Below are 22,050 nucleotides of genomic sequence, written 5' to 3'. Positions count from 1 at the left end.
AAAGCCTTGTAAGTGGATTTGGTAGACGAAAACTGAAAAAAGCCCGTCGTATATATATATATATATATATATATACATACACACACATGAGAAGCTTCTTCCTGTTTCCATCTACCACTCACAAGGTTTTGGCTGACCCAGGGCAAAAATAGAAGACATTTGCTCAAGGTACCATACAATGGGATTGAACCTGAGGTCAAATGGTTGGAAGTGACGATGATTATGACAGCTTTGGAATTAGCATGAAGAGTATAGAGTTGGACTAAATGAACAAAACACTCATTAATTATGCAATGCTCCTACTGTCTATAGTAGTAAGCTGCATCACCATGATTAGCGATTTACTTTGACAAGGGCTAACAACCTCAATCAGGGACAACATGCACTTTCCCTGATGGCATATATCAAATGATATGCTTCTGGTTAATAAACACAACAATTCCTTCAACTGTGACTTTTCACATAAGCATGTACATACATATTCATGAAGATAAGATGTACCTGTGTCTGTCTTTTTATATATATATATATATATATATATACACACACACACACACTAGTGACTGAGACCATTGGCAATATGCTGTGCTTGAGAAGACCCATCAAGCCAAGTGAAATTGTAGTCACATCTGATGGTGGTGCATACCTGGCACCCATGCCAGTGGCATGTAAAAAGCAGCTTCCGAGCATTGGGCCTCACGGGGGCAATATATATCAATTTAATATATATACCAAAAGAGCTGCTAATAGCTTCATGCTTTTATGAAACTTTAACTAAGCATATTTATAAAATACATCAAGTATCTCCAAGTAATCTTTCAGGATCTGTTTATGCATTATCTTTTACTTGTTTCAGTCATTAGACTGTGGCCATGCTGGGGCACTTACTTGAAGAGTTTTTAGTTGAATGGACTGACCACAATACTTTTTTTATTTTTTAAGCCTGGTACTTATTCTATTGGCCTCTTTTGCCGAATTACTAAGTTACGGGGACAAGAAGTCACTCAACTCAACCCATGCAAGCATGGAAAGGTGGACATAAAAATCAATGATCAGACTGTTCATGCTCTGGAACCAGCCAAAGTCCTTACTTACCTCTAACACAAATGTATCTTTGTTTCCAAATGACAGTTCTAAATCACTCTGATCTTCATCACTGTCGTCTGTATTATCAGCACTGCAACGAAGACTAGACTGGCCTGGGGCAACTTCCTGGAATAAATTGAATGAAAAGGTGAAAAAAAAAAAAAGGGAGAGAGAGAGAGAGAGAATTGCTTAAGGTGCTATGCAGTGGGATTGGATGTATAAGCATGTGGTTGAGAAACAGGCTTGTTAACCACACAATCCTGCATGCACCAATACAATACTATTTAGGATTTTGTACTCCTAATGTTGATTGATATTTAAGCAAATCTGATCACACACATTTTGTCTTTTTGAGAGAGAGAGAGAGAGAGAGAGAGAGAGAGAGAGAGAGAGAGAGAGAGAAAGAGAGAGAGAGAGTCAGAAATTTCCTACAGTAGAAGCCCACTGCTCTTCTTCTCATCATCCCTATTGTATCTTGTTTATTGAAATCCTGCACTAAACATTTTACAATCATCTCTCTTTAGAACTACATCCCACTTTGACCTTTATTTTCTTCACAGACACCGACTTAGTTTTTTTTTAAAACTCAAAGTACACACTGGACAATGTGGTCCTTCATAGACAAAAAGATGGAATGGTCATGCCTAGAATACTTTCGATCATAAGTCTACTTGATTAGAACTGCTCTTGGTTAAAAAACATGATCATATCCTGATGTGGAAATGATTTTCATAATATGAAACTAAGAGTTGTACTCTGAAACACAAATTCTACTGTATATTAGCACTATCATAATCAATAGATAAAGAACCATAATTTTACCAGCCATCACAAGATTTATTTCTTGTTGCATTGTGGTGGCTTCTGTGCCTTCAACCACCCTGAGAGCTAAGCCAGTGAAGGGTAAGCTTCTGGTGGAACCTCTTGGACTGGGCAAGGTATCAAAGGATAGAGGCCAAGCTAATATGGATCACCTCTTCTCAGAGGTAAAAATGGGTTTGCATAGGCTAATGTCCCTACCTGGAAAAAAGCAAAGTAACAGAAGCATTGATAACAACAAGACCTAGAAAAGAAAGGGCTTCCCTCAGAGAAATATATGATAATGTAGAAGAATTTGAAAGGAAGTTGCAAGGCTGACTTCCTCAAAAACTGTAACATGGAGTAGATGTAACAGAAAGGAATGAGCTGAAACCAGTGGAAGAACAGATCCCTGAAGAGTAAGAGAGGATGGATATACTATGCCTTTGGGGAACCAACATCCTGTATTACATGTCAGGCTCTGACCTGGAACCAACAAAAGATGTGGAAGAGAGGACACCCTAGAAATAGCTGGAGGCAAGATACTGAGGTAGAAATGAAAAAGCAGGGATTCAACTGGAGGGAAACAGAAAAGATAGCCTAGAGTCAGAAACAATGGGGGAAACATCATCGATGGCCTATGCTTCACAGGGAACAAAAGGAATTAATCAAACAAGATTTTACCCCACAAGTATCGTAGCCTGATAAGATAAAACCTGAAATCCAAAGAAACTGGGGGTTTGTGGGAGCAACAATCAGTCAAGAGTAAAGTTTATAAGATAAACTCATTTTGGGGCATCATGTTTTATCTGAGAGTGAGGAAGAAAGAGAACATGGTGTTATCATTTAGGGTTAGGTAAGTGCATGTAAGTCAAGCCACCAGGAACTCTCAAAGACAGTATTAGTGACTTACAGGCACAAATATTTCATATTGCTCTTTTAAGTTCTGTACAGTAGTGGTTAAGCGTTGCTGTAATTTCTCCAAATCATTATTGTCACTTGCTGTCATCACCTAAAAAAAACAAAAATAAAGATTTGAAGAAGACATTATAAAAGATGTTCACTGTTAAATCTTTTATATTTTACATGCTTCAGTTGTTGGACTGTGGTCATGCTGGAGTACCACCTTGAAGAATTTAGTTCAACAAACTGACTCTCGTACTTATTTTTTTAAAGTCTGGTACTTATCCTATTGGTCTCTTCTGCCAAACTGTTAAGTTACAGAGATGTAAACAAACTAACATCAGTTGTCGAGCAGTGGAAGAGTGGACAAAGACATGCATATGATGGGCTTCCACAGTTTCCATCTATTAAATTCATTCACACTGGTTGGCCTAGGGCTATAACAGAAGGTAGAAAACACTGACTCAATGTGCCACACTGCTGGCTTGAGCATGAGTAAAGGTAAAGTTACCTTTTTGAGTCATGCCGACTCATAAAGGCCGGTTTACTGATTTCCACGACATATATATTCCCCACCTGGATGGGACGCCAGTCCATCGCAGGATTACTCATTTTTGCAAGCTGAGTGGACTGGGGCAACATGAAATGAAGTGTTTTGCTCAAGAACATAATGCATCGCCTGGTTCAGGAATTGAAACCACAATCTTATGATCATGAGTCTGACAATCTAACCACTAAGCAACATGCCTCCACCAGGGGTCTGAACATGAAATCATGTGGTTACAAAGTACGCTTCTTAGCCTCACTGCCATGCTTGCACATAACCATATAAACAGTTTAATCCTTTAGTATTCAGGTTATTCCATTGAATGTTATGTTTATTTGTTCTCAGTGTTTTCAACTAATCAGTAACCATCTTGTAGATTTGAGATTTCAATTTTGTGAGTGTATATGTTCAAAATGATATTGTAGGGTAGGTGTGAGAGGCAAGATCTGGACAGTTTGAACATAAAGCAAGTAGAATGTTTGGGCCAGATATGGCCAGATTAAATGCTAAAGGGTTAAAATGTATTAGAATATTACAACAAAGTTATATCACAGAAAAAAACTTATTAACAATTTCTAGCCTTATAGCTTCCAAACATGTCTGCAAATTCCTTGTCAGTAAGCAAACTTTCTACTCTTCTATTGATTAGAAAGTCAATCATTACAGGCTGTTAACTATCAACAGAGGGTAGAGAAAGACAGCCAAACTGTCGGCTGTGAAAACCCTGACTAGATGCCTCATCTTCAAGACATTACTCTAGGTAAAGAATAACAGACTAGCAAAAATGGTAACATGCTCAAATGAATGCAGCACACACCATTTAGTTTCATCCGAGTTCAAATTTCACTGATGTCAACTTTTCCTTTTATCCTTCTCGGATTCATAAAATGACTCAGATTTTAATGGCATCAATTGACTAAACCATGTGTAGTTAACTGTGTGTGAGTTTGTGTACATGTGTGTGAGTGAGTGCTTGTGTCTGTGTGGATGTGTGTGAATGTGCTTTTGTATCTGCCTGTTTATTTACATTTGCACTACTCCTGAAATGAAGTAACAACAACAATCCTTGGATTAAAATGTGGCAGTAATCCTATCAATATGATGAGCTGCAGATTTTCTCACTCATCACTAAAGGAAAGGAGAGTCTAATGAAGGAAAAAGGAAAAAGGAAAGATTAGTTTGGATCATTTAATAATAAAATTAAATATTATTATTATTACCTGTCCTGAGATACGTGGAACTGATGGAGCAGGTAGTGCATTCAGATAGGCAGCAGTTGCTGTCTGAAAATAGAACAATGAAGAGAATAGCAAAAGGGTTTCATAAACAATAGTTAGAGCAATAAAGAAGAAAAGAAGAAAAAAAAAAGAAAAACAGACAATAACAACTAAAAAGTTATTTATTTCATCAAAGTGCAAAGACAATACTTTGTAGAGTGGAACAGGAGAAGTTGATCAAATGAATTAACTAAAAACTATGTGGAAGACTGGCATAGGTGTGTGTGTGTGCGTGTGAGTGTATGCATCATCATTGTTTTCTTCTTCTTCTTCATCATCATGTGTATGCAAGTACTTCAACCTAAATCACAGTGTATCATCATTATCATCATTTAACTTCCATGTTTCATGTTGACATGGGTTGGATGGTTTGACAGGATCCAGTAAGGTGCAAAGAACTGCACCATATTCCAGTGTATGTTTTAACATGGTTTCTACAGCTGGATGCCCTCCCTAATACCAACCACTTTACTGTGAGTACTGGGTGCTTTTTGTTTTCTTCCATGCCACAAGCACTAGTGAGATTGCCATGCAACCTGCAAGACTACAAATCCAGATGCAGGAAGCTTTATGTTGGGAGATGAGGAGTAGAAAGGATTAAAATCTAAGAGCAAAGGGCCAGAGGAGAACAGGGTTCTAGCTATAGGGGAGCTACATGACTCCACGTTTTAGAAAAGAGGTGAGAGTGATGAGATGGAGCTGGAAAGTGATAAGAAAAGAGTGGTGATGAGGTGTCAGGGTGGACCTTCAAGGTATGAAGGTGGTTAGGAATAACTGAAGTAGTGGGGCCAGGAGTGAATGGGGAAGTAGGGGATGTCAGATGCTGCAGAGTTACAAGTGAAATGGCAAAGTGGATAAGGTATTTCAACAACCTGCTCAAGAGTAATAAGTTCAAATCTACTGCTGGTATTTTGTTGTGTTTCTAGAAAATACATCTAATCTCACACTGCCTCACTGCACCTAACAGTCAATGATAAGTACTAAATCCTATTAGAAAGTCAACAAGACTGATTACCCAGCAATACATACCCTATGAAAAGTCAAGCAAAACATATATTTGTGATAGGGATGTAACAACAGTTAAATCCAGACTCTTTGCATGGGTATACTGAGAACTTACTTTATTTAACATGTAAAATTAACAGTGACAAAAACATGCTTCACACACTTGCACACCACCTTGCAGAAGGTAAATTAAAATGAAATTTTAGGAATGTACTGAAGTAATAAGTTTTAAAGATACTCACAGCTATTCCAGCTAACATTGTTTCTCCAACTGTGATATGGACTACAAGTCCAAAAAGACCATTCATACCACGCATCTGAAATGGAAAAAAATGTCATATGTATTACCAGAGAATGGTAAATGGTAGGTTAAATATATATATATATATATATATATATATATATATATATATATATATATACACACACACACACATGTATGTATTACAAAAGTGAAAAGTTTGGTATATTTTTAATTCCATGCTGCATGTGTTTCATTACAGACTAGGAAATACATTACGAATATAAATATTAATATTAAAAATATATTAAATTCATAATAGATATACACATGTAGAAAACATGAATGGGATCTCCTTTGTGGAATTCCTCAAACAAAAATTAAAAAATAATACTTGGATGAAATTGCAATTTATAGCGCAAAGAATTTATCAGTAGTATCTTGATAAATAGAGGGACAAAAAGGATAAGAAGAGAAATAATAATAATAATGATCCTTTCTACTATAGGCACAAGGTCTGAAGTTTTTTGAGGAGAGGACTAGTCAATTACATCGACCCTAATACTCAACTGGTGTTTAATTTATCAACCCTGAAAGTATGAAAGGCAAAGTCGACCTCGGCAGAATTTGAACTCAGAATGTGGAGATGAATGAAATACTGTTAAGCATTCCACACGGCATGTTAATGTTTCTGCCAGCTCGCTGCCTTAATAATAATAATAATTCTTTCTACTATAGGCACAAGGACTGGAATTTGGGAGAGGGGGCTAGCCAATTACATCAACCCCTGCGCTCCATTAGTACATGGAATTTGAGTTCAGAATGTAAAGGTGGACGAAATACCTCTAAGCATTTTTCTCAGAGTGCTAACAATTCTGCCAGCTTGCCACCCTAATAATCCTTTCTACAATAGGGGTACAGTGCCTGAAATTTCTGGGGAGGCGTAAGTCAATTACATTGACCCCAGTATACAACTGGTACTTATTTTATCAACCCTGAAAGGAAGAAAGGCAAAGTTGAATTTGGTGAAATTTGAACTCAGAAATGCCACTCAACATTTTACCCTGCACAGTAACAATTCTGCCAGCTCACTGCCTTACTACTACTACTACTACTACTACTACTACTACTACTACTACTAATAATAATAATAATAATAATAATAGTAGTAGTAGTAGTAGTAGTAGTAATTACACAGGCAAAAAAAAAAAAAGGGAAACTTTTAACTCACCTTTAATTTATTTATAAGTTGATTATGAAGTTCATATTCCATAAATGGTAAACACTATCAACAGATGGAATAAAAGATTCAAGTTAGATGATCTCAAAGAAGAGGAAAGATTTGAAGCATATCAAAACTGTTCTATGTTTTATAGTTTTCACATTTTAAATATAACATCTAATGTAACTTGAATATTTGTTACTAAGTTATATATATGAATTATAAATTTTATAGTATATTAAAATTATAGCATAGATGAATTTTATAGCAGTTATAAATTTTATAGCATATCTAAATTATATATTATATATATATATATATCAACATCAGCATCTGTACCAGTGTCATGTTCACAGCACCCAGTACACTCTGTAAAATGGCTGGCATTAGGAAGGGCATCCAGCCATAGAAACCAAATCAAAACAGACAAAATGGAGCCTAGGGAGCTCTCCAGCTAGCCAGTTCCTGTTAAACTGTCCAACCCATGTCAGCATGAAGAACAGATGTTAATTGATGATGATTTTCCATGCTTGCATGGGTCAGAGGTAATTTGTTGAGGCAAATTTTCTATAATCAGATGCCCATGCTAAATATCGTTGAAGCAACAACAATAATAACAAATAGGAAATGCTTACATCACTAATTTCTTTAGCACAAGCTTCTCCTTTGCCTTCCTTTTTCGCACGATATATCCTGCAATAGACCAAGATAAATTATGAGCAGAAATCTTGATAACATTTATAATTATTTATTTATTTATTGCCCACATGGGGCTAAACACAGAGGGGACAAACAATGACAGACAAAGGTATTAAGTCGATTACATCGACCCCAGTGCGTAACTGGTACTTAATTTATCGACCCCAAAAGGATGAAAGGCAGAGTCGACTGCGGTGGAATTTTAACGCAGAACGTAACAGCAGACGAAATACCGTTAAGCATTTCGCCCGGCGTGCTAACGTTTCTGCCAGCTCACCACCTTAAAATTTATAATTATGCAAATATAAATTTTTATGTATATGTGTGTGTGTGTGTGTGTGTGTTTGTGTGTGTGTACATATGTATGTCACTGTCTCCTTACTTTGACATCACATGGTAGTTGTGAGTGTCACCATCATACAAGCAGTGTCCTTCATTTCCAATCATCTGCGAGAACAATGTTTGGTAATGGGGAAATATTACCTTACTTAGAAACAGGGTTGGCAAAAGGAAAGCCATCTCGCCACACAAACGTGGAAAAGCAGATGTTTCAGGAAGCTAGTGATGTTTGCATGTGTAATGTGTGTCTCTCTTTCTATCTGCATGTGTATATTTCTGTATTTGTGTGTGTGTGTGTGTTTGTGTGTGTGTGTGTGTGTGTGTGTGTGTGTGTCTACCTCCAGCACCAAATATACTGTCACTAAAACATGTTGTATGTCCAGTCAACTGTGCCAAATTGTCAGCGTCCAAACGATCATGTCCAATCATCGCATTCCTCTATAAGATCCTTACCGAGCTTGTATAAGAGTTCCTTTTCCTATTGTCTGTATTTCTTCAGGCGGGTTGATTGTAGTAAAAAGCACATCTGGAACTGGATGTTTACTGCAAAACAAACAAACGAGCAAGAAATTAATAATGGAGATGAAGTGTATTTTTTTGAGAAAATAATTTGAACCAAATACAATTTTTTGGAACTGCCTTTTTCCCCACTGCCAACCATCAAACTGTAACAATTTAATTTCATTTATCTGGTGCTACTTAAAAAGTACCCAGAATACTCTGCAAAATGGTTGACATTAGGAAAGGCATCCAACTATAAAAAACCATGCCAAAACAAGCAGTGCAGCTTGGGACAGTCCCTTGGCTTGCCAAGTCCTGTCAAATCACTCAACCCATGCCAGAATGAAAGATGAATGTATAATAATGATGAATTATCTTAAACTTAAAAACCACCCAATCATTTTAGACTTAATTTTGTAGAATTTGAAAAGTGGGTGGTGCATGTGAGAATTAAAAAAATAGGGAATGTATCATTTTAATAAAATTAATTGTTTTTGAAAGAGAAGCTCAAAGTAAATAAAGCTGAAGATAATAGTGTGTAAGTAATAGATTAAAAGAAAAAAAATCTTTGGATGGAAGAAGTCAAAAGTTTTCCAGAATGTTTGTCATGTTTATAGAAAATATGAGTTTGTGTCCCATGGGCAGCCATCGACTTTTTCTCTCCAAATATTTACATACTATTATTTATAGATTTATCCATTTCAGGTTCCAGCCAAAAAAAACAAAAAAACAATCTAATTTGTCTCTCTCTCTAATGATGTAAATATAACTAATGTTTTAAATGTTTTAACCCTTTAGCATTTAAACCGGCCATATCCAGCCAAAAGTATTCTGTCTATTCTATGTTCAAACTGGCCAGATCTGGTCTCTCACACCAGCCCTACAATATCATTTTAAAAATTAACAGCTACCTCATCAAAATCTCATAGCTACGAGATAATGCTTGATTAGTTCAAAACAATGTGGATAAAAAAGCATTAATTATGGCAGAATAATGTGAACACTAAAGGGTTAAACTTGTCCAACATCATGAGAAAGGAAAAAAGAGTTATAAAAGTGCAGACAATTTTGACTTAATAAAAAGCATGTGTGCTGCCCACGTTCTTTTGGAGAGGGGCCTTGATACGTGTCAAGAGTGGGAGCCCACTAAGCTAGCCACCTGCGTCGAGAGGATCTGGGATAAAAAGAAAGTAATGGTTGTTGATGATGATGATGATGATGCTGTCATCATTGTTATCATCATCGTCATCACCCTTGACGGTTTTTAACATCTCTTCATTTTCATTTTCAATTTGAGTTTTGAAAATCCGATTTTAGTTCTCTTGAGGGTTAACTTACAGGATAAATTAGGAAGATGCTGATCTACAATTTGAAGAATTGGCAATTTATATTTATATCACTGTATGGTTATGTGGTTTAGAAGCTTGCTTCCTATCCATGTGCAATAGGATTCAGTACCACTGCACAGCACCTTGGGCAAGTGCCCCTGGCTGACCAAAGCCTAGTGAGAAGACCGGGTAGAGGGAAACTGAAAGAAGCCCATCATATATATATATATATATATACACACACACATATCATTATCATCATTTACTGTCCGTCTTCAATGCTGGCATGGGTTGGATGGTTTGACAGGAGCTGGCCAGGTAGAATATTGCACCATACTTCTGTGTCTATTTTGGCATGGTTTTTTACGGGTGGATGCCCTTCCTAACACCAGCATCAGTACCTGCAACATCACCAAGTAACTTGCAAGACAAGGAATCTTTGTGTGAGGTGATCTTGTATCAGATGATGAAAGGTTAGAGTGTGACAGAGAGAGAGAGGTATCTTGCTACAGGGGAAGTACATGGATACCCAGAGGGAGAGAGAGAGAGAAGGAAAGAGAAAGTTAACAAGAAAGGGGATAGAAACAGGTGTGCTGCTGTAAAGGAGATACTTGGTTATATATGTATACTCTTGTCTGTAAGAGCTGGTATCAAGAAGGAATTTGGCCATAAAAAAAAAAAAACTGCTTCAACAGATTGTGTCTGATCCCTGCAAGCATGGAAAAGCAGGTGCTGACGATGATGATGACAAAGACATGTATAACGCATGCACACACACACACACAGTTCACTGCTATCTTAAAACATACAGAAACAATATACTTACTGACATACAGTGCAGGTATCCAGTGTTACCTTAAATGGCATAGAGGCAGTTTTGTAGGGAATGTGACAAAGTACACAGTTTGCAGGTGTGTAACCCTCTTCAATACTGGAAAGTAAAGAAAAAAAATAAATAAACAAAAATAAATAAGGAATTGTTCTTATGAAATCAGTGACTTCTTTAACCCTTTCATGGCCATATTTCTGATAAAATACAGCACTGTTTATGCTTTAGAAATTAGCTGGGAAATCTCAGACAGTGGGGTTCCTCGATTATCCAAAGAGGCATTTCTATCATCCTACCCAACCATTTTTTTAAACCATTGTATGCTATACATATGTCCCTTCTTTTTCAGTGTATACCATGTCCACTTAATTTCTTTCTCTTTCCCTTTTTTTTATAATCATTTCATTATATGTAAACTCCCACACTTTATGTCTGTCTTTGTATTGCCCCCTCATCCTTCACCCTTGTGGCAAATAAATGCAATCATCATTATTATTATTATTACTATACACCACTCTAACGTAGGTAGCTTGGCACAAATGATAGAGTAATTAGCAAAAATAGATAAATAAGTTGTAATGTGCGTGTGTGTGGGAGTGAGGAAGCCTTACCTATTCTGTGACATTTGATTTGCCAAGTTCACGTCAACATAAAGCTTCTCCTTCTCCACTGGTACCTTATCAGTGGACTGATAGAGTGGAGCAGTTTCTTTCTGTGCGACAACAGGCAGCAGTACATCCATGTTGCTGCTGATGACAGCAGCTGTGCCAATAGCTGACAGAATAATTACTTCATCACTGAAACGAAAAGAAGGAGGAGAAGGAAAAATAAAATGAAAGTGATAAATAAAAGAAAAAAAATTTTTTTTTAATGGAAAAGTAAAGGAACTTGTGTCATGTAAAAAAAAAAAAGCCAAAAAAACTGAATGAATTAAAAATAAATAAAATAATTTGTCACTTGAAGAAAGGAATCCTAATGAATTCAAAAACCAAACAAAAAAAGATGAAAACAATTTCTGTAAAAAGTTATTTTACACACACACACAGATATATATAAAACATGTGCATGTGTGTGTGTGCCTGTATATATACATACATACACATGCACACACACACATACAGATAAAAAGGAAATAAGAAAATGTCAATTGAAGAATGGAGTAGTAAAATCAATTAAAACAGTTTTCTCCAAAATATGAAACTTGGTATGCATAGGTATACACCAACAATGCAAAGTTAGTCTCAATTTTATAATACAAAATTAAATCTGAGTACAGAACATTATTTACATTTGACGGATATTCGTCCTCATCTTGTTTGTTGTTAACACAACATTTCGGCTGATATACTCTCCAGCCTTCATCCGGTGTCTTGGGGGACATTTCGAACCTGGGTTCTCATTCCTAAGGTATATTTTGATATTATTATTATTATTATTATTATTATTATTATTATTATTATTCAGGTCACTGCCTGGAATCGAACTCGGAATCTTGGGGTTAGCAGCCTGTGCTCTTAACCACTACACCATACGCCCGGGTTCGAAATTTCCCCAAGACACCTGATGAAGGCTGGAGGGTATATCAGCCGAAACGTTGTGTTAACAACAAACAAGATGAAGACAAATATCCGTCAAATGTAAATAATGTACATGATTCTTCATCTCTTAAATATAGAACTATAACAAGGATTATTATGAAGTGGCATAGCATTACCTTTAATTCTTTTTATATATATACCTAACCGAGAACAAACTGGTAAATGTTTGGAGTAATCACTATTTACAAATATATATATATAATTTATGATGTAACATCTTAGCTCGTAAGTTACCTCATCATTTCGTATTTGTCTTGCTTTTATATGTTTATTTATGGATTCCCTGAAGAGGAATATATGAGGTATTCCAGCAGTTCTTACTTCTTTGTAGAAGAGCTCTCTCATATATTTTGAAACATGTGTAGGAATTAAAGGAACTTTTATTTATATGTGTTTTGCTCCATTTATTATTATTTATATATATATAGGGGAGGAAATATGGAGAGTGAGAGCATATGACAAAGATAAAGAATGCAGAGACATGCAGATTATAAGAAGCTCACCATATGGAAGACATTTCACTGTAACCTATCACAGCATGACATCCCATTGAACGACAATGAGAACGGATCTCAGTACGGATTTCAATCCACCAAGCATCTCTCGTCTCAGGTTCATCTGAAAGTGGGTGGAAAAAAAAAGAAAATAGGAAAATAAAATAAAACATGCAGAAGAACACTTTGTACTGTTAACCTAATATTTATTGTTACATAAATTACTATATAGTCACAGACATAGCTGCATTAAGAAGCTTGCTAAACATCAAAGATGAACTGAAGCTTTGGTATACATGCTCCAAGTCGAAGTAAGCACATTGCTTAGTTCAATAGACAATTGATGAAATACCTGAGTTCTTAGCAGACAATAACATTATAATAGATAATTCTTAAAAGATCATCACCTGTTCAGTGAAGAGCAAGAACTAAAATAATGACTTTCATATTCATTCTTAATATAATCCAACAGATTCAAATGTTAATATACTAATCACTGCTGTTTCATCACAGGAGAACAACTTCTTTATAACGAATGTGTTCATAACATATTTGATTCATTAGCAGAAGTGGACTTTGAGACACTCAGTGTTTCAACATTGTGGTGTCTCGTCAGCTAAAGGCATCCTGGACTAATGAATTTAACAAGAATTTGTGGCTCTTGTTTATGATTTCAGCAAGCAAATTATTTGCTGATTCATGCTGATAACTGCTAATTGGTAATAAATTGTCATGTGTAAGAATCAAAATAATGATTTGCATATTTACTCTTAATATGCTCTGGCAAATTCAACTGTGAATATGCTAATCACTGTTGTGTTTTATCATAAGAGAACGAGTACTTTGTAACAAATGTACGATTGAAACATACTCGATCCATTAGCATTATGAACACAATGGCAATTAGCGTATTCACACTCGAACGTGCCGGAATTTATCAAAAATAAAAATGCAAGTCATTGTTTCCATTCTTGCTGTTCACCATGCAAAAGAGGATTTATTAGTGGTTGAATCAGGAAACCGTTTGTTTGCAGAAGTTATAAACAAGAGCTTTGAACTCTTGTTGGTTTCATCAGTCTGGGATGCCTCTGGTAGGTGAAATACAACAATGTCAATCAAAACATTGGCTGTCCTAGAATCCATTGTACTAATGAATCATTTTCAGTTTTAGACATTTAGCAAAAGCAAAATAAAATATACATGTGTGTGTGTATGTATATGTTCATTTTATCTCGGATGCCAAATTATATTTAGAGATTAAAAATAATGAACTAGCCCAAAACCATTTGAAACTTACCAGGATTATGAATTTTATCCAGCAATTTAACAGATTTTGCTGACACAACACCTCCTAAGTGAACAATGAATGCAGGAGGAAAGGTTTTCATGGTGAAAAATGGATACTCCTATAACAAAAACAATAAAAATAATAATAATAATAATGTAGCAATAACAAAGAAGTAAATCATCATCATTTAGTGCGGACACTTTATTTTCCATTTACTGTAGTTATGAGAAAGTATTATGATGTGGTGAGCTTTATGGCAGCTCAACTCTAGACTAGATAATATACTAGTCTATTGTAAGTTTTGTTCATGAAAAAATTTGATCAATAACTATGATTACATACATGTTATAATAGATTATGTCATATACCGCATGATATAATTACTACAATCATCATTTTCATGTCCACTTCTTCATGCTTACATGAGTCAGATGAGATTTGTAGAAGGTTTTTTATGGCCAGATGCCTTCCATGTCACCAACCCTCACATGCTTTCAAGTAAGGTAACATTTACCTTAATCCTTCACACATGAACAGCATAACAGCCAGACATGTTTCCATGTAAGATTGCAAACGAATGACACTGCTTGTAGGAGGGTGATGCTCATTTACAATTAGTCTGTGATGTCAATACAAATGATACAAACACACATTTAATTAGCAGTTATTAATTTATTTTCTGCCATGCTCCAGAAACACTGTAATCAACTGCTTTCATTACAGGCCCAGAATTATAATCTAGCAGACACAATACAAACAACAACAAAAAGAAAGAAATGGGAAGAAAGAAAAGAAAAAGCAAAGTGTTACACCTACAATTTTAAAATTTTATGATCTTTCTCGTGAGTTACCAAAAAGGAAAAATCATAGAGCAATGCATCTTCTTCCAGGTTTCTTGATTTAGAATTCAAACTTCTAATCCTGCTTTGATTTATCTAGGAATAATTGCCTCCCTTACAATAACTGGTCACCAGGGCACACCACTTGTATGATTTAATAAGTACAAAGAGAAAGAGATGGGAAGAGATCCTTCTCAATTTCTGAGCATTTTTATTGCAAGATAACATTTTGGATGTGTTGCTATCCATTCTAGTTTACAAAGTGAAAACTGTGAGGAAGCTTCACTGAAAATGATTTCAGACGTCCTTAAAATAATTAACTGAAATATTGAAACATTCAAGACATTATTGTTGTTTAAGCTCACATCATCCCTGATTGAGAAAACCAATGACCAAAAATACTTCAGCTGTGACCTGTCTGTCTTTTTTCTCAGATAAAATGTATCTGGCTCATCAAATGTGTCCTTTTCTTTTATTGTTAAATGGTAGTGAAATCTGACTGCTATTTCTAGCAGACTAAGCAACCACTTTGGAGACTTCCTCATTGGCTTAACTATCTCATCATCATTTTAATGTCCCCTTTCCATGCTTGCATGGATCAAATGGAATTAGCTGAAGCAGGTTTTCTACAGCTGGATGCCCTTTCTGTCACCAACCATTACCTGTTTTTTAAGTAAGGTAAATATTTCCCCATGAGCAAACATGTTTTCATAGAAGATTGGAAATGATGGACGTCACTTATATGACATTAAATATATCGAGTGTGAGTGCTTTAAAACCTGTTCTGGACTATGATTCATCTTAGACATTTTTAATATTTAAAATAAACACCAAATCAAAATGTTAACCATAAAAAAAACTTTGTTTTCCAATTTTTCCTATTTTCTATTATTGACATAATGAGCCTCCTAAGGTATAGCAAAAACATAAAAAACAATATCCCGTTATTTTACATTTACACAGAAGCAAAAATACATTAACATAAAAACAAAACAAACCAAAGAAAACCACTACTAGAATATTATATCATTAATCAATAATTAACAGCCTTGTTATTAATTGACAATTTTTCTTTTTGGAAAAGTGACAGAGTCATTACAGAATTTGATAGAATGCATTTGTGATGTCTGCCCCTGCTCATCATATTCTGAGGGTCTGGTAACCTCACTAGTGCTAGCGGCACAAAGAAAAACCATGTCCAGTAGATACTGTGAGAGGGTTGGCATTAGGAAGGGCATCGAGCCACAGAAAGCATGCCAAGAAAGGTAAGGGAGCACAATGCAGTCCTTGGATTCGTTGTATCCTATCAAACCATCTAACCTCTCCTAGCATGAAACGTGGACATTAAACGAGGATGAGGGGTTAAAAGTATGAGAGAAGGGAGAAGAGCAGGTTTCATGTTGTAGAGAAGCTATACAGATACCCATATTCAGAAGATGGGGAGAGAATGATCACGTGGCACTGCAAAGAGATAAATAGCAGTACTCAAATGGAACTTCATATTACTGACTCATCATCATCGTCATTATCATCCGGTAACATCCATTTTCCATGTTGGCATGGGCTGGACAGTTTGACCAGAGCTCAAAAGCTGGAGAGCGGCACCAGGTTCCAGTCTGATTTGAATTGGTTTCTACAGCTGGATGCCCTTCCTAATGCCAACCACTTTACAGTGTGTGGCCTTTACCCAGAACAATTAAAAGCAGTTGATATTTTTAAGATTTCTACTGGGAATGTAAAGGGCTTTATATTAATATCATAACAAGTCTGATACTGCTGATTCTGCCAGTCAACCACTCTTAATAACAATGATGATCTTTTTGACTATAGGTACAAGGCCTGAGATTTTGTGGAAGGGAGTTAGTCGATTACATCAACCTCAGAGCTCAACTGGTACTTATTTTATCAACATGAAAAATGATGAAAGGCAAAGTTGACCTCAGCAGAATTTGAACTCAAAATGTAAAGCTGGAAGGAATGCCACACAACATTTTGTTTGGCATGCTAACAATTCTGCCAACTTGCCACCTTATAATAATAATAATAATAATAATAATAATAATAATAATAATAATAATAATAATAATAATAATAATAATCCTTTCTACACAAGGCCTCAAATTTGGGGGAAAGGATTAAGTCGATTACATCGACTCCTGTGAGTAAGTGGTACTTATTTAATCGACTCCGAAAGGATGAAAGGCAAAATCATGGTGGAATTTGAACTAAGAACATGTTGTTGGCACTCCATCACTTACGACGTCGAGGGTTCCAGTTGATCCGATCAATGGAACAGCCTGCTCATGAAATTAACGTGCAAGTGGCTGAGCATTCCACAGACACATGTACCCTTAACGTAGTTCTCGGGGATATTCAGCATGACACAGTGTGACAAGGCTGACCCTTTGAAATACAGGTACAACAGAAACAGGAAGTAAGAGTGAGAGAAAGTTGGGGCGAAAGAGTACAGCAGGGTTCGCCACCATCCCCTGCCGGAGCCTCGTGGAGCTTTTAGGTGTTTTCGCTCAATAAACACTCACAACGCCCGGTCTAGGAATCGAAACCGAGATCCTATGACCACGAATCCGCTGCCCTAACCACTGGGCCATTGCGCCTCCACGAACTAAGAACATAGTGATGGGTGAAATACCACTAAGCATTTTACCTGATGTGTTAATGATTCTGCCAGCTCGTCAGCTTAATATAATAATAATGATAGTTTCCAACAAAGGCACAAGGTCAGAAAACTCAGCGGAAGGAAGTATTGATTATATTGACTCCAGTACCTGACTGATAGTTTATTTTATCTATCATGGAAGATTCTAAGGCAAAGCTGACTTCAGCAAGATTTGAGCTTAGAATGTAAAGGACTATAACTAAATAATATGGCATTTTGTCCAATGATCTAACAGTTCCACCAATCAACAAACACATAGAGAATTATAAGTAATATAATTATAATTGTTACTAACATTATGTAAGGTTTCAAGATATGTAGAAAAACAAATATAAGCAGAATACAAAAAAGGAGAGGGAGAGAGAGAGAGAGAGAGAGAGAGAGAGAGAGAGAGAGAGAGAGAGAGAGAGAGAGAGAGAGAGAGAGAGAGAGAGAGAGAGAGAGAGGGAAAAAGAGAGAAAGAGAGAGAATTAAAAGACAAAAAACAGCAGGGCTTACCAACATGTCAATGGTTGGCTGTGTTTGCGGCATCCCTGGTTTGTTTCCTGCCGCTCTCCCAGAAATTCCACTCAGGACTCCAGTTCCACTCCCACTCCCACTGCTTCCTGTCAGACTACCCCCTGCGAGTCACAGCAAATCAAGCCAAAATTCAACTTAACTAAAGACAAAATGAAGGCATCAACAAATATAAAACACTAAAAATGAAAGGTTGTCAGGGAAGGGAGATGTGTGTTCGGTGGAATAGAGGAATGCGGAGAGGAGCGAGAGAGAAAATATGAAAAGAAAAAGAGGGGGTGGAATAAAAATTAAAAAAAAAAAAAACAATTCTGAATCAAATTATACTGACCAAAAAAAAAAAAAAATGTATCTTGTATAACATCCAAGAGAGGCAAGCATTTCTAGACATTTATATTTGCACATGTGTTGGTGTGTATGCCAGTGTGAGTGATTGTGTAATTTGTGTGGATATTTTCTACATGCATGTCTATATGTGTATGTTTATTAGTGAGTACACATGTCCATGCATTCATGTGTGCATATGTGTATGTTTATATATATATATATGTATTGGAATGTATTGTAAGACTAACAGCAAAAAACTTGGTAACATTATCAGCAATTGGCAAATGCATTGGAGGGTGGACGGTTCCGGAAGACAGAAGGTTAAGCCTAACCACTGAAACTATTCAAGTTGAACAGGAAAAACTTATTATTATTAATATCATCATCGTCATCATCATCAATAATTTTTCTTCATTTTAATTTAATTTTTGTTTTTATCTGTGGAAATAACAAAGTATGAAATATTTTCATTTTACCCAATAATCGCTTAGTTACTATCAATTGACGAAATGTTTTTTGTTTTTTTTCTCTCTAAAATGACATTTGAGTAATTACAGGAACTGCAGTTCATGTTTGAAAAATAAAGCTAAAATGATGAAATATAAAAAGAAAATGTACTACCGCACATGCACTCATACACACACACACACACATATAAGAGAGAGCATGTGTGTATGATCATTCTATATAGAAGATGAGAGCATTAGCCCATTGGTGTAGTAGTTTATTACTGTATAATACAATCTCTAGGACTAGGCGTGGCTGTATGGTAAGAAGACTGCTTTCAAACCACATGGTTCCAGGTTCAGTCCCACTGCATGGCTCCTTGGGCAAGTGTTTTGTACTATAACCTGGAGCCAACCAAAGACTTGTGAGTGGATTTGGTAGATGGGAACTGAAAGAAGCCCATCATATATACATATGTGTGTGTGTGTGTGTGTGTGTCAGTGTTTGTCCCCAACCACCGCTTGAGAACAGGTGTTGGTGTGCTTACGTCCCTGTAACTTAGTGGTTCAGCAAAAGCAACCAAGAGAATAACTACCAGGCTTATATGATGCTACATCACATCAGCACAATTCACTTTTTAGGGGGTGTACCATCTGTGTAGCAAGGGATGATGCCGAATCTACTTGTATTCAATCTCACACTATTTTCTTCATTATCAGCCTTTATATTTCTATCTCTCATCTCTAATATGAACGCTTGTGCACTGTTCATATTCAATGTCCAGCATATTCTCTACCATGCTACTAGCCATCACACTCTTTCTCTCTCCACTCTCTTATCATCTTCATTGATATCCCTCATTTCTCTCTCTCACACACACACACACACACATTACACCTTCACTAATTGTTAATATGCATCACTTTTCCTAACTTCCATTATCCTGTCTCCTTCCTATCACCCCCTCTTCACATATCATGCCATTCATGTTTTTCTACACAATCTCATTACCAAGAACCAGCATATAGCTGCCAATCACTGGTAAATGGATTAATCAGAGGAGAAAAGACAGTACCTATGACCTTTTTACGGACTCCAAGACTAGTGAGAGGAAAACCAGAAGTTATTCTAAAACCAGAGATATGGCTCAATTTCTTCAAATACAATGGACTTTACTAAAACACTTTCAAGGGCCAGGAGGTGGATGACAGCTTAACACTTTAGTATTTAAACTGACCATATCAAGCCCAAATATTGTATCTGTTTTATTTTCAAACTGGCCACATTTGGTCTCTCACACCTACCCTACAATGCCATTCTAAAAATAAACAATCAGATCATCAAAATCACATAACTATGAGATAATACATAAATTCAAAACAATATGAATAAGCATTACATTTGACAGAGTAATCTGAATGCTAAATGGGTTAAATCTATCACCCAAGAACAAGTATGATCCCTCTCATGGGCTTCTATACAGTTTCCATTTAGCAAATTTTGTTGGCGAGCTATGACTGACATAACACAATGGCAGAAGACACTTGCCTGATTAGAATCCTATTGGTATCTATTTTAATGATCCCAGGAGCATGAAATGCCAAAATTATCCTAGCAAGATTTTTCAGCTCAAAATGTAAAGGTATTGACTCTGTTTCCCAATTATTTCTACTCTTGTACAATGTAAACATAAAGATTATAGGTAAAAGACTCACACTCAAGATGTCAGGGATTAAAGCAGGTACAAGATTTTGAAGTGAACTTCTTAAACATTTTGCTAAGCTACACACACACACACACACACACAGAGTGCACATGTGATCCCTATACTAGCTTTTGCACAGTACCAAATGCTGGTCACTTACATGTGTACGTGACCAAGCATTTTATTCATGTACATATTTTTATATGAAGAAATCTGTGTTTGAATATAATTAGGAACACTCATCTTAAGATAAACATGAGCAAATATAAAAGCTAAAGCTAAAGGAAAAAGAAAAAGAAAAATATTTATTTAAAAAAATAGATAAAAATATTGCAAATCTGCTGATTTAGATTAGCAACATAAAAGATATATTATCAGATGTAAACTAATAAAACTTCTTTACAGGAAAGGAGACTAATTTTCTCTCTGTGGCCATTTGGTTGGTTACCTGCATCTATATGAAATGAGATTCAAATCTTTCTAAATAATATATCATGAAGAATATTTATTACTAAGTGTTAACTAACATTTTGAGAAATATATGGAAGAGTATCTACCATAGATACATGAAACATTTGATGTACAGCTGAGGTTTATAATCTGTCAATGGATTGTATGTGTGTGTGTGTGAGAAAGAGGAAGAGAGAGAAACAGACAGAGAGGAATAAAATCTTATCAATTTTAAATGAATTCATGTTCTAGATAAGTAACTACTCTCATAACTGCCATAGTTATAGCATGGAATCACAGTTGTTTTTGTTTTAATTGCTATCACAAGCTCCGCCATTAACATAACCGCCATTAACATAACCGCCATGCCCACTGCTGCTCTGACACCCAGTATCCAGTTTCACTTTATACAATGACGACACGAGAAGAAAATAATAATAATAATAAAAAAATAACAACCAAACTCAAAAGCAATAAGAAGAAAAATAAACCAATTTGCAATGAGATTACTACGCATATAAGTGTATTTAATTTTAATGCTTGCGTGCATGTACATATAATATATATATATATATATATATATATATATATATATATTACGTACATACAAACATACACAGAGGTATATCTTCCAAGATAACAATTGTGGTACAACTGTTGATTACTAGACAAGAGACATAAGGCAACAAGCACATAGCTTCTTAAGACCAATGGAAAGCAACCACTTCTCTACAAACAGCAATAACAATAGTAATTTCTAAAATAGGAACAAGGATAGAAATTCAGGGGACGGGAACAGACAGTTATATCAGTCTGACTATTTGACCAGTACTATATATATATATATATATATACATATATATATATATATATATATATACATATATATATACATATATATATATATACATATATATATATATACATATATATA

The 22,050-nt window shown here is 35.7% G+C and overlaps 1 protein-coding gene across 1 annotated transcript in view; it reads right to left on the bottom strand.

Moving 5' to 3' along the window:
• Positions 1-22,050, bottom strand: part of LOC106871127 (C2 domain-containing protein 5) — a 73,785-nt gene that overhangs the window by 8,825 nt on the left and 42,910 nt on the right. The window contains exons 7-18 of the mRNA XM_052969125.1: positions 18,170-18,291; positions 14,165-14,273; positions 12,877-12,991; positions 11,387-11,572; positions 10,773-10,877; positions 8,571-8,660; positions 7,715-7,772; positions 7,089-7,142; positions 5,859-5,933; positions 4,555-4,617; positions 2,798-2,896; positions 1,096-1,212 (exon numbers count right to left, since the gene is read on the bottom strand). Of these exons, the coding sequence (XP_052825085.1) occupies positions 1,096-1,212; positions 2,798-2,896; positions 4,555-4,617; positions 5,859-5,933; positions 7,089-7,142; positions 7,715-7,772; positions 8,571-8,660; positions 10,773-10,877; positions 11,387-11,572; positions 12,877-12,991; positions 14,165-14,273; positions 18,170-18,291 (1,193 nt within the window). The remainder of the gene's footprint in view (positions 1-1,095; positions 1,213-2,797; positions 2,897-4,554; positions 4,618-5,858; positions 5,934-7,088; positions 7,143-7,714; positions 7,773-8,570; positions 8,661-10,772; positions 10,878-11,386; positions 11,573-12,876; positions 12,992-14,164; positions 14,274-18,169; positions 18,292-22,050) is intronic.

The sequence above is a fragment of the Octopus bimaculoides genome, chromosome 7, assembly GCF_001194135.2.
Source record: "Octopus bimaculoides isolate UCB-OBI-ISO-001 chromosome 7, ASM119413v2, whole genome shotgun sequence".
NCBI classification, from domain to species: Eukaryota; Metazoa; Mollusca; class Cephalopoda; order Octopoda; family Octopodidae; genus Octopus; species Octopus bimaculoides.
Note: the sequence above shows the minus strand (reverse complement) of the source record. Positions and strands in the feature narration are given on the sequence as shown.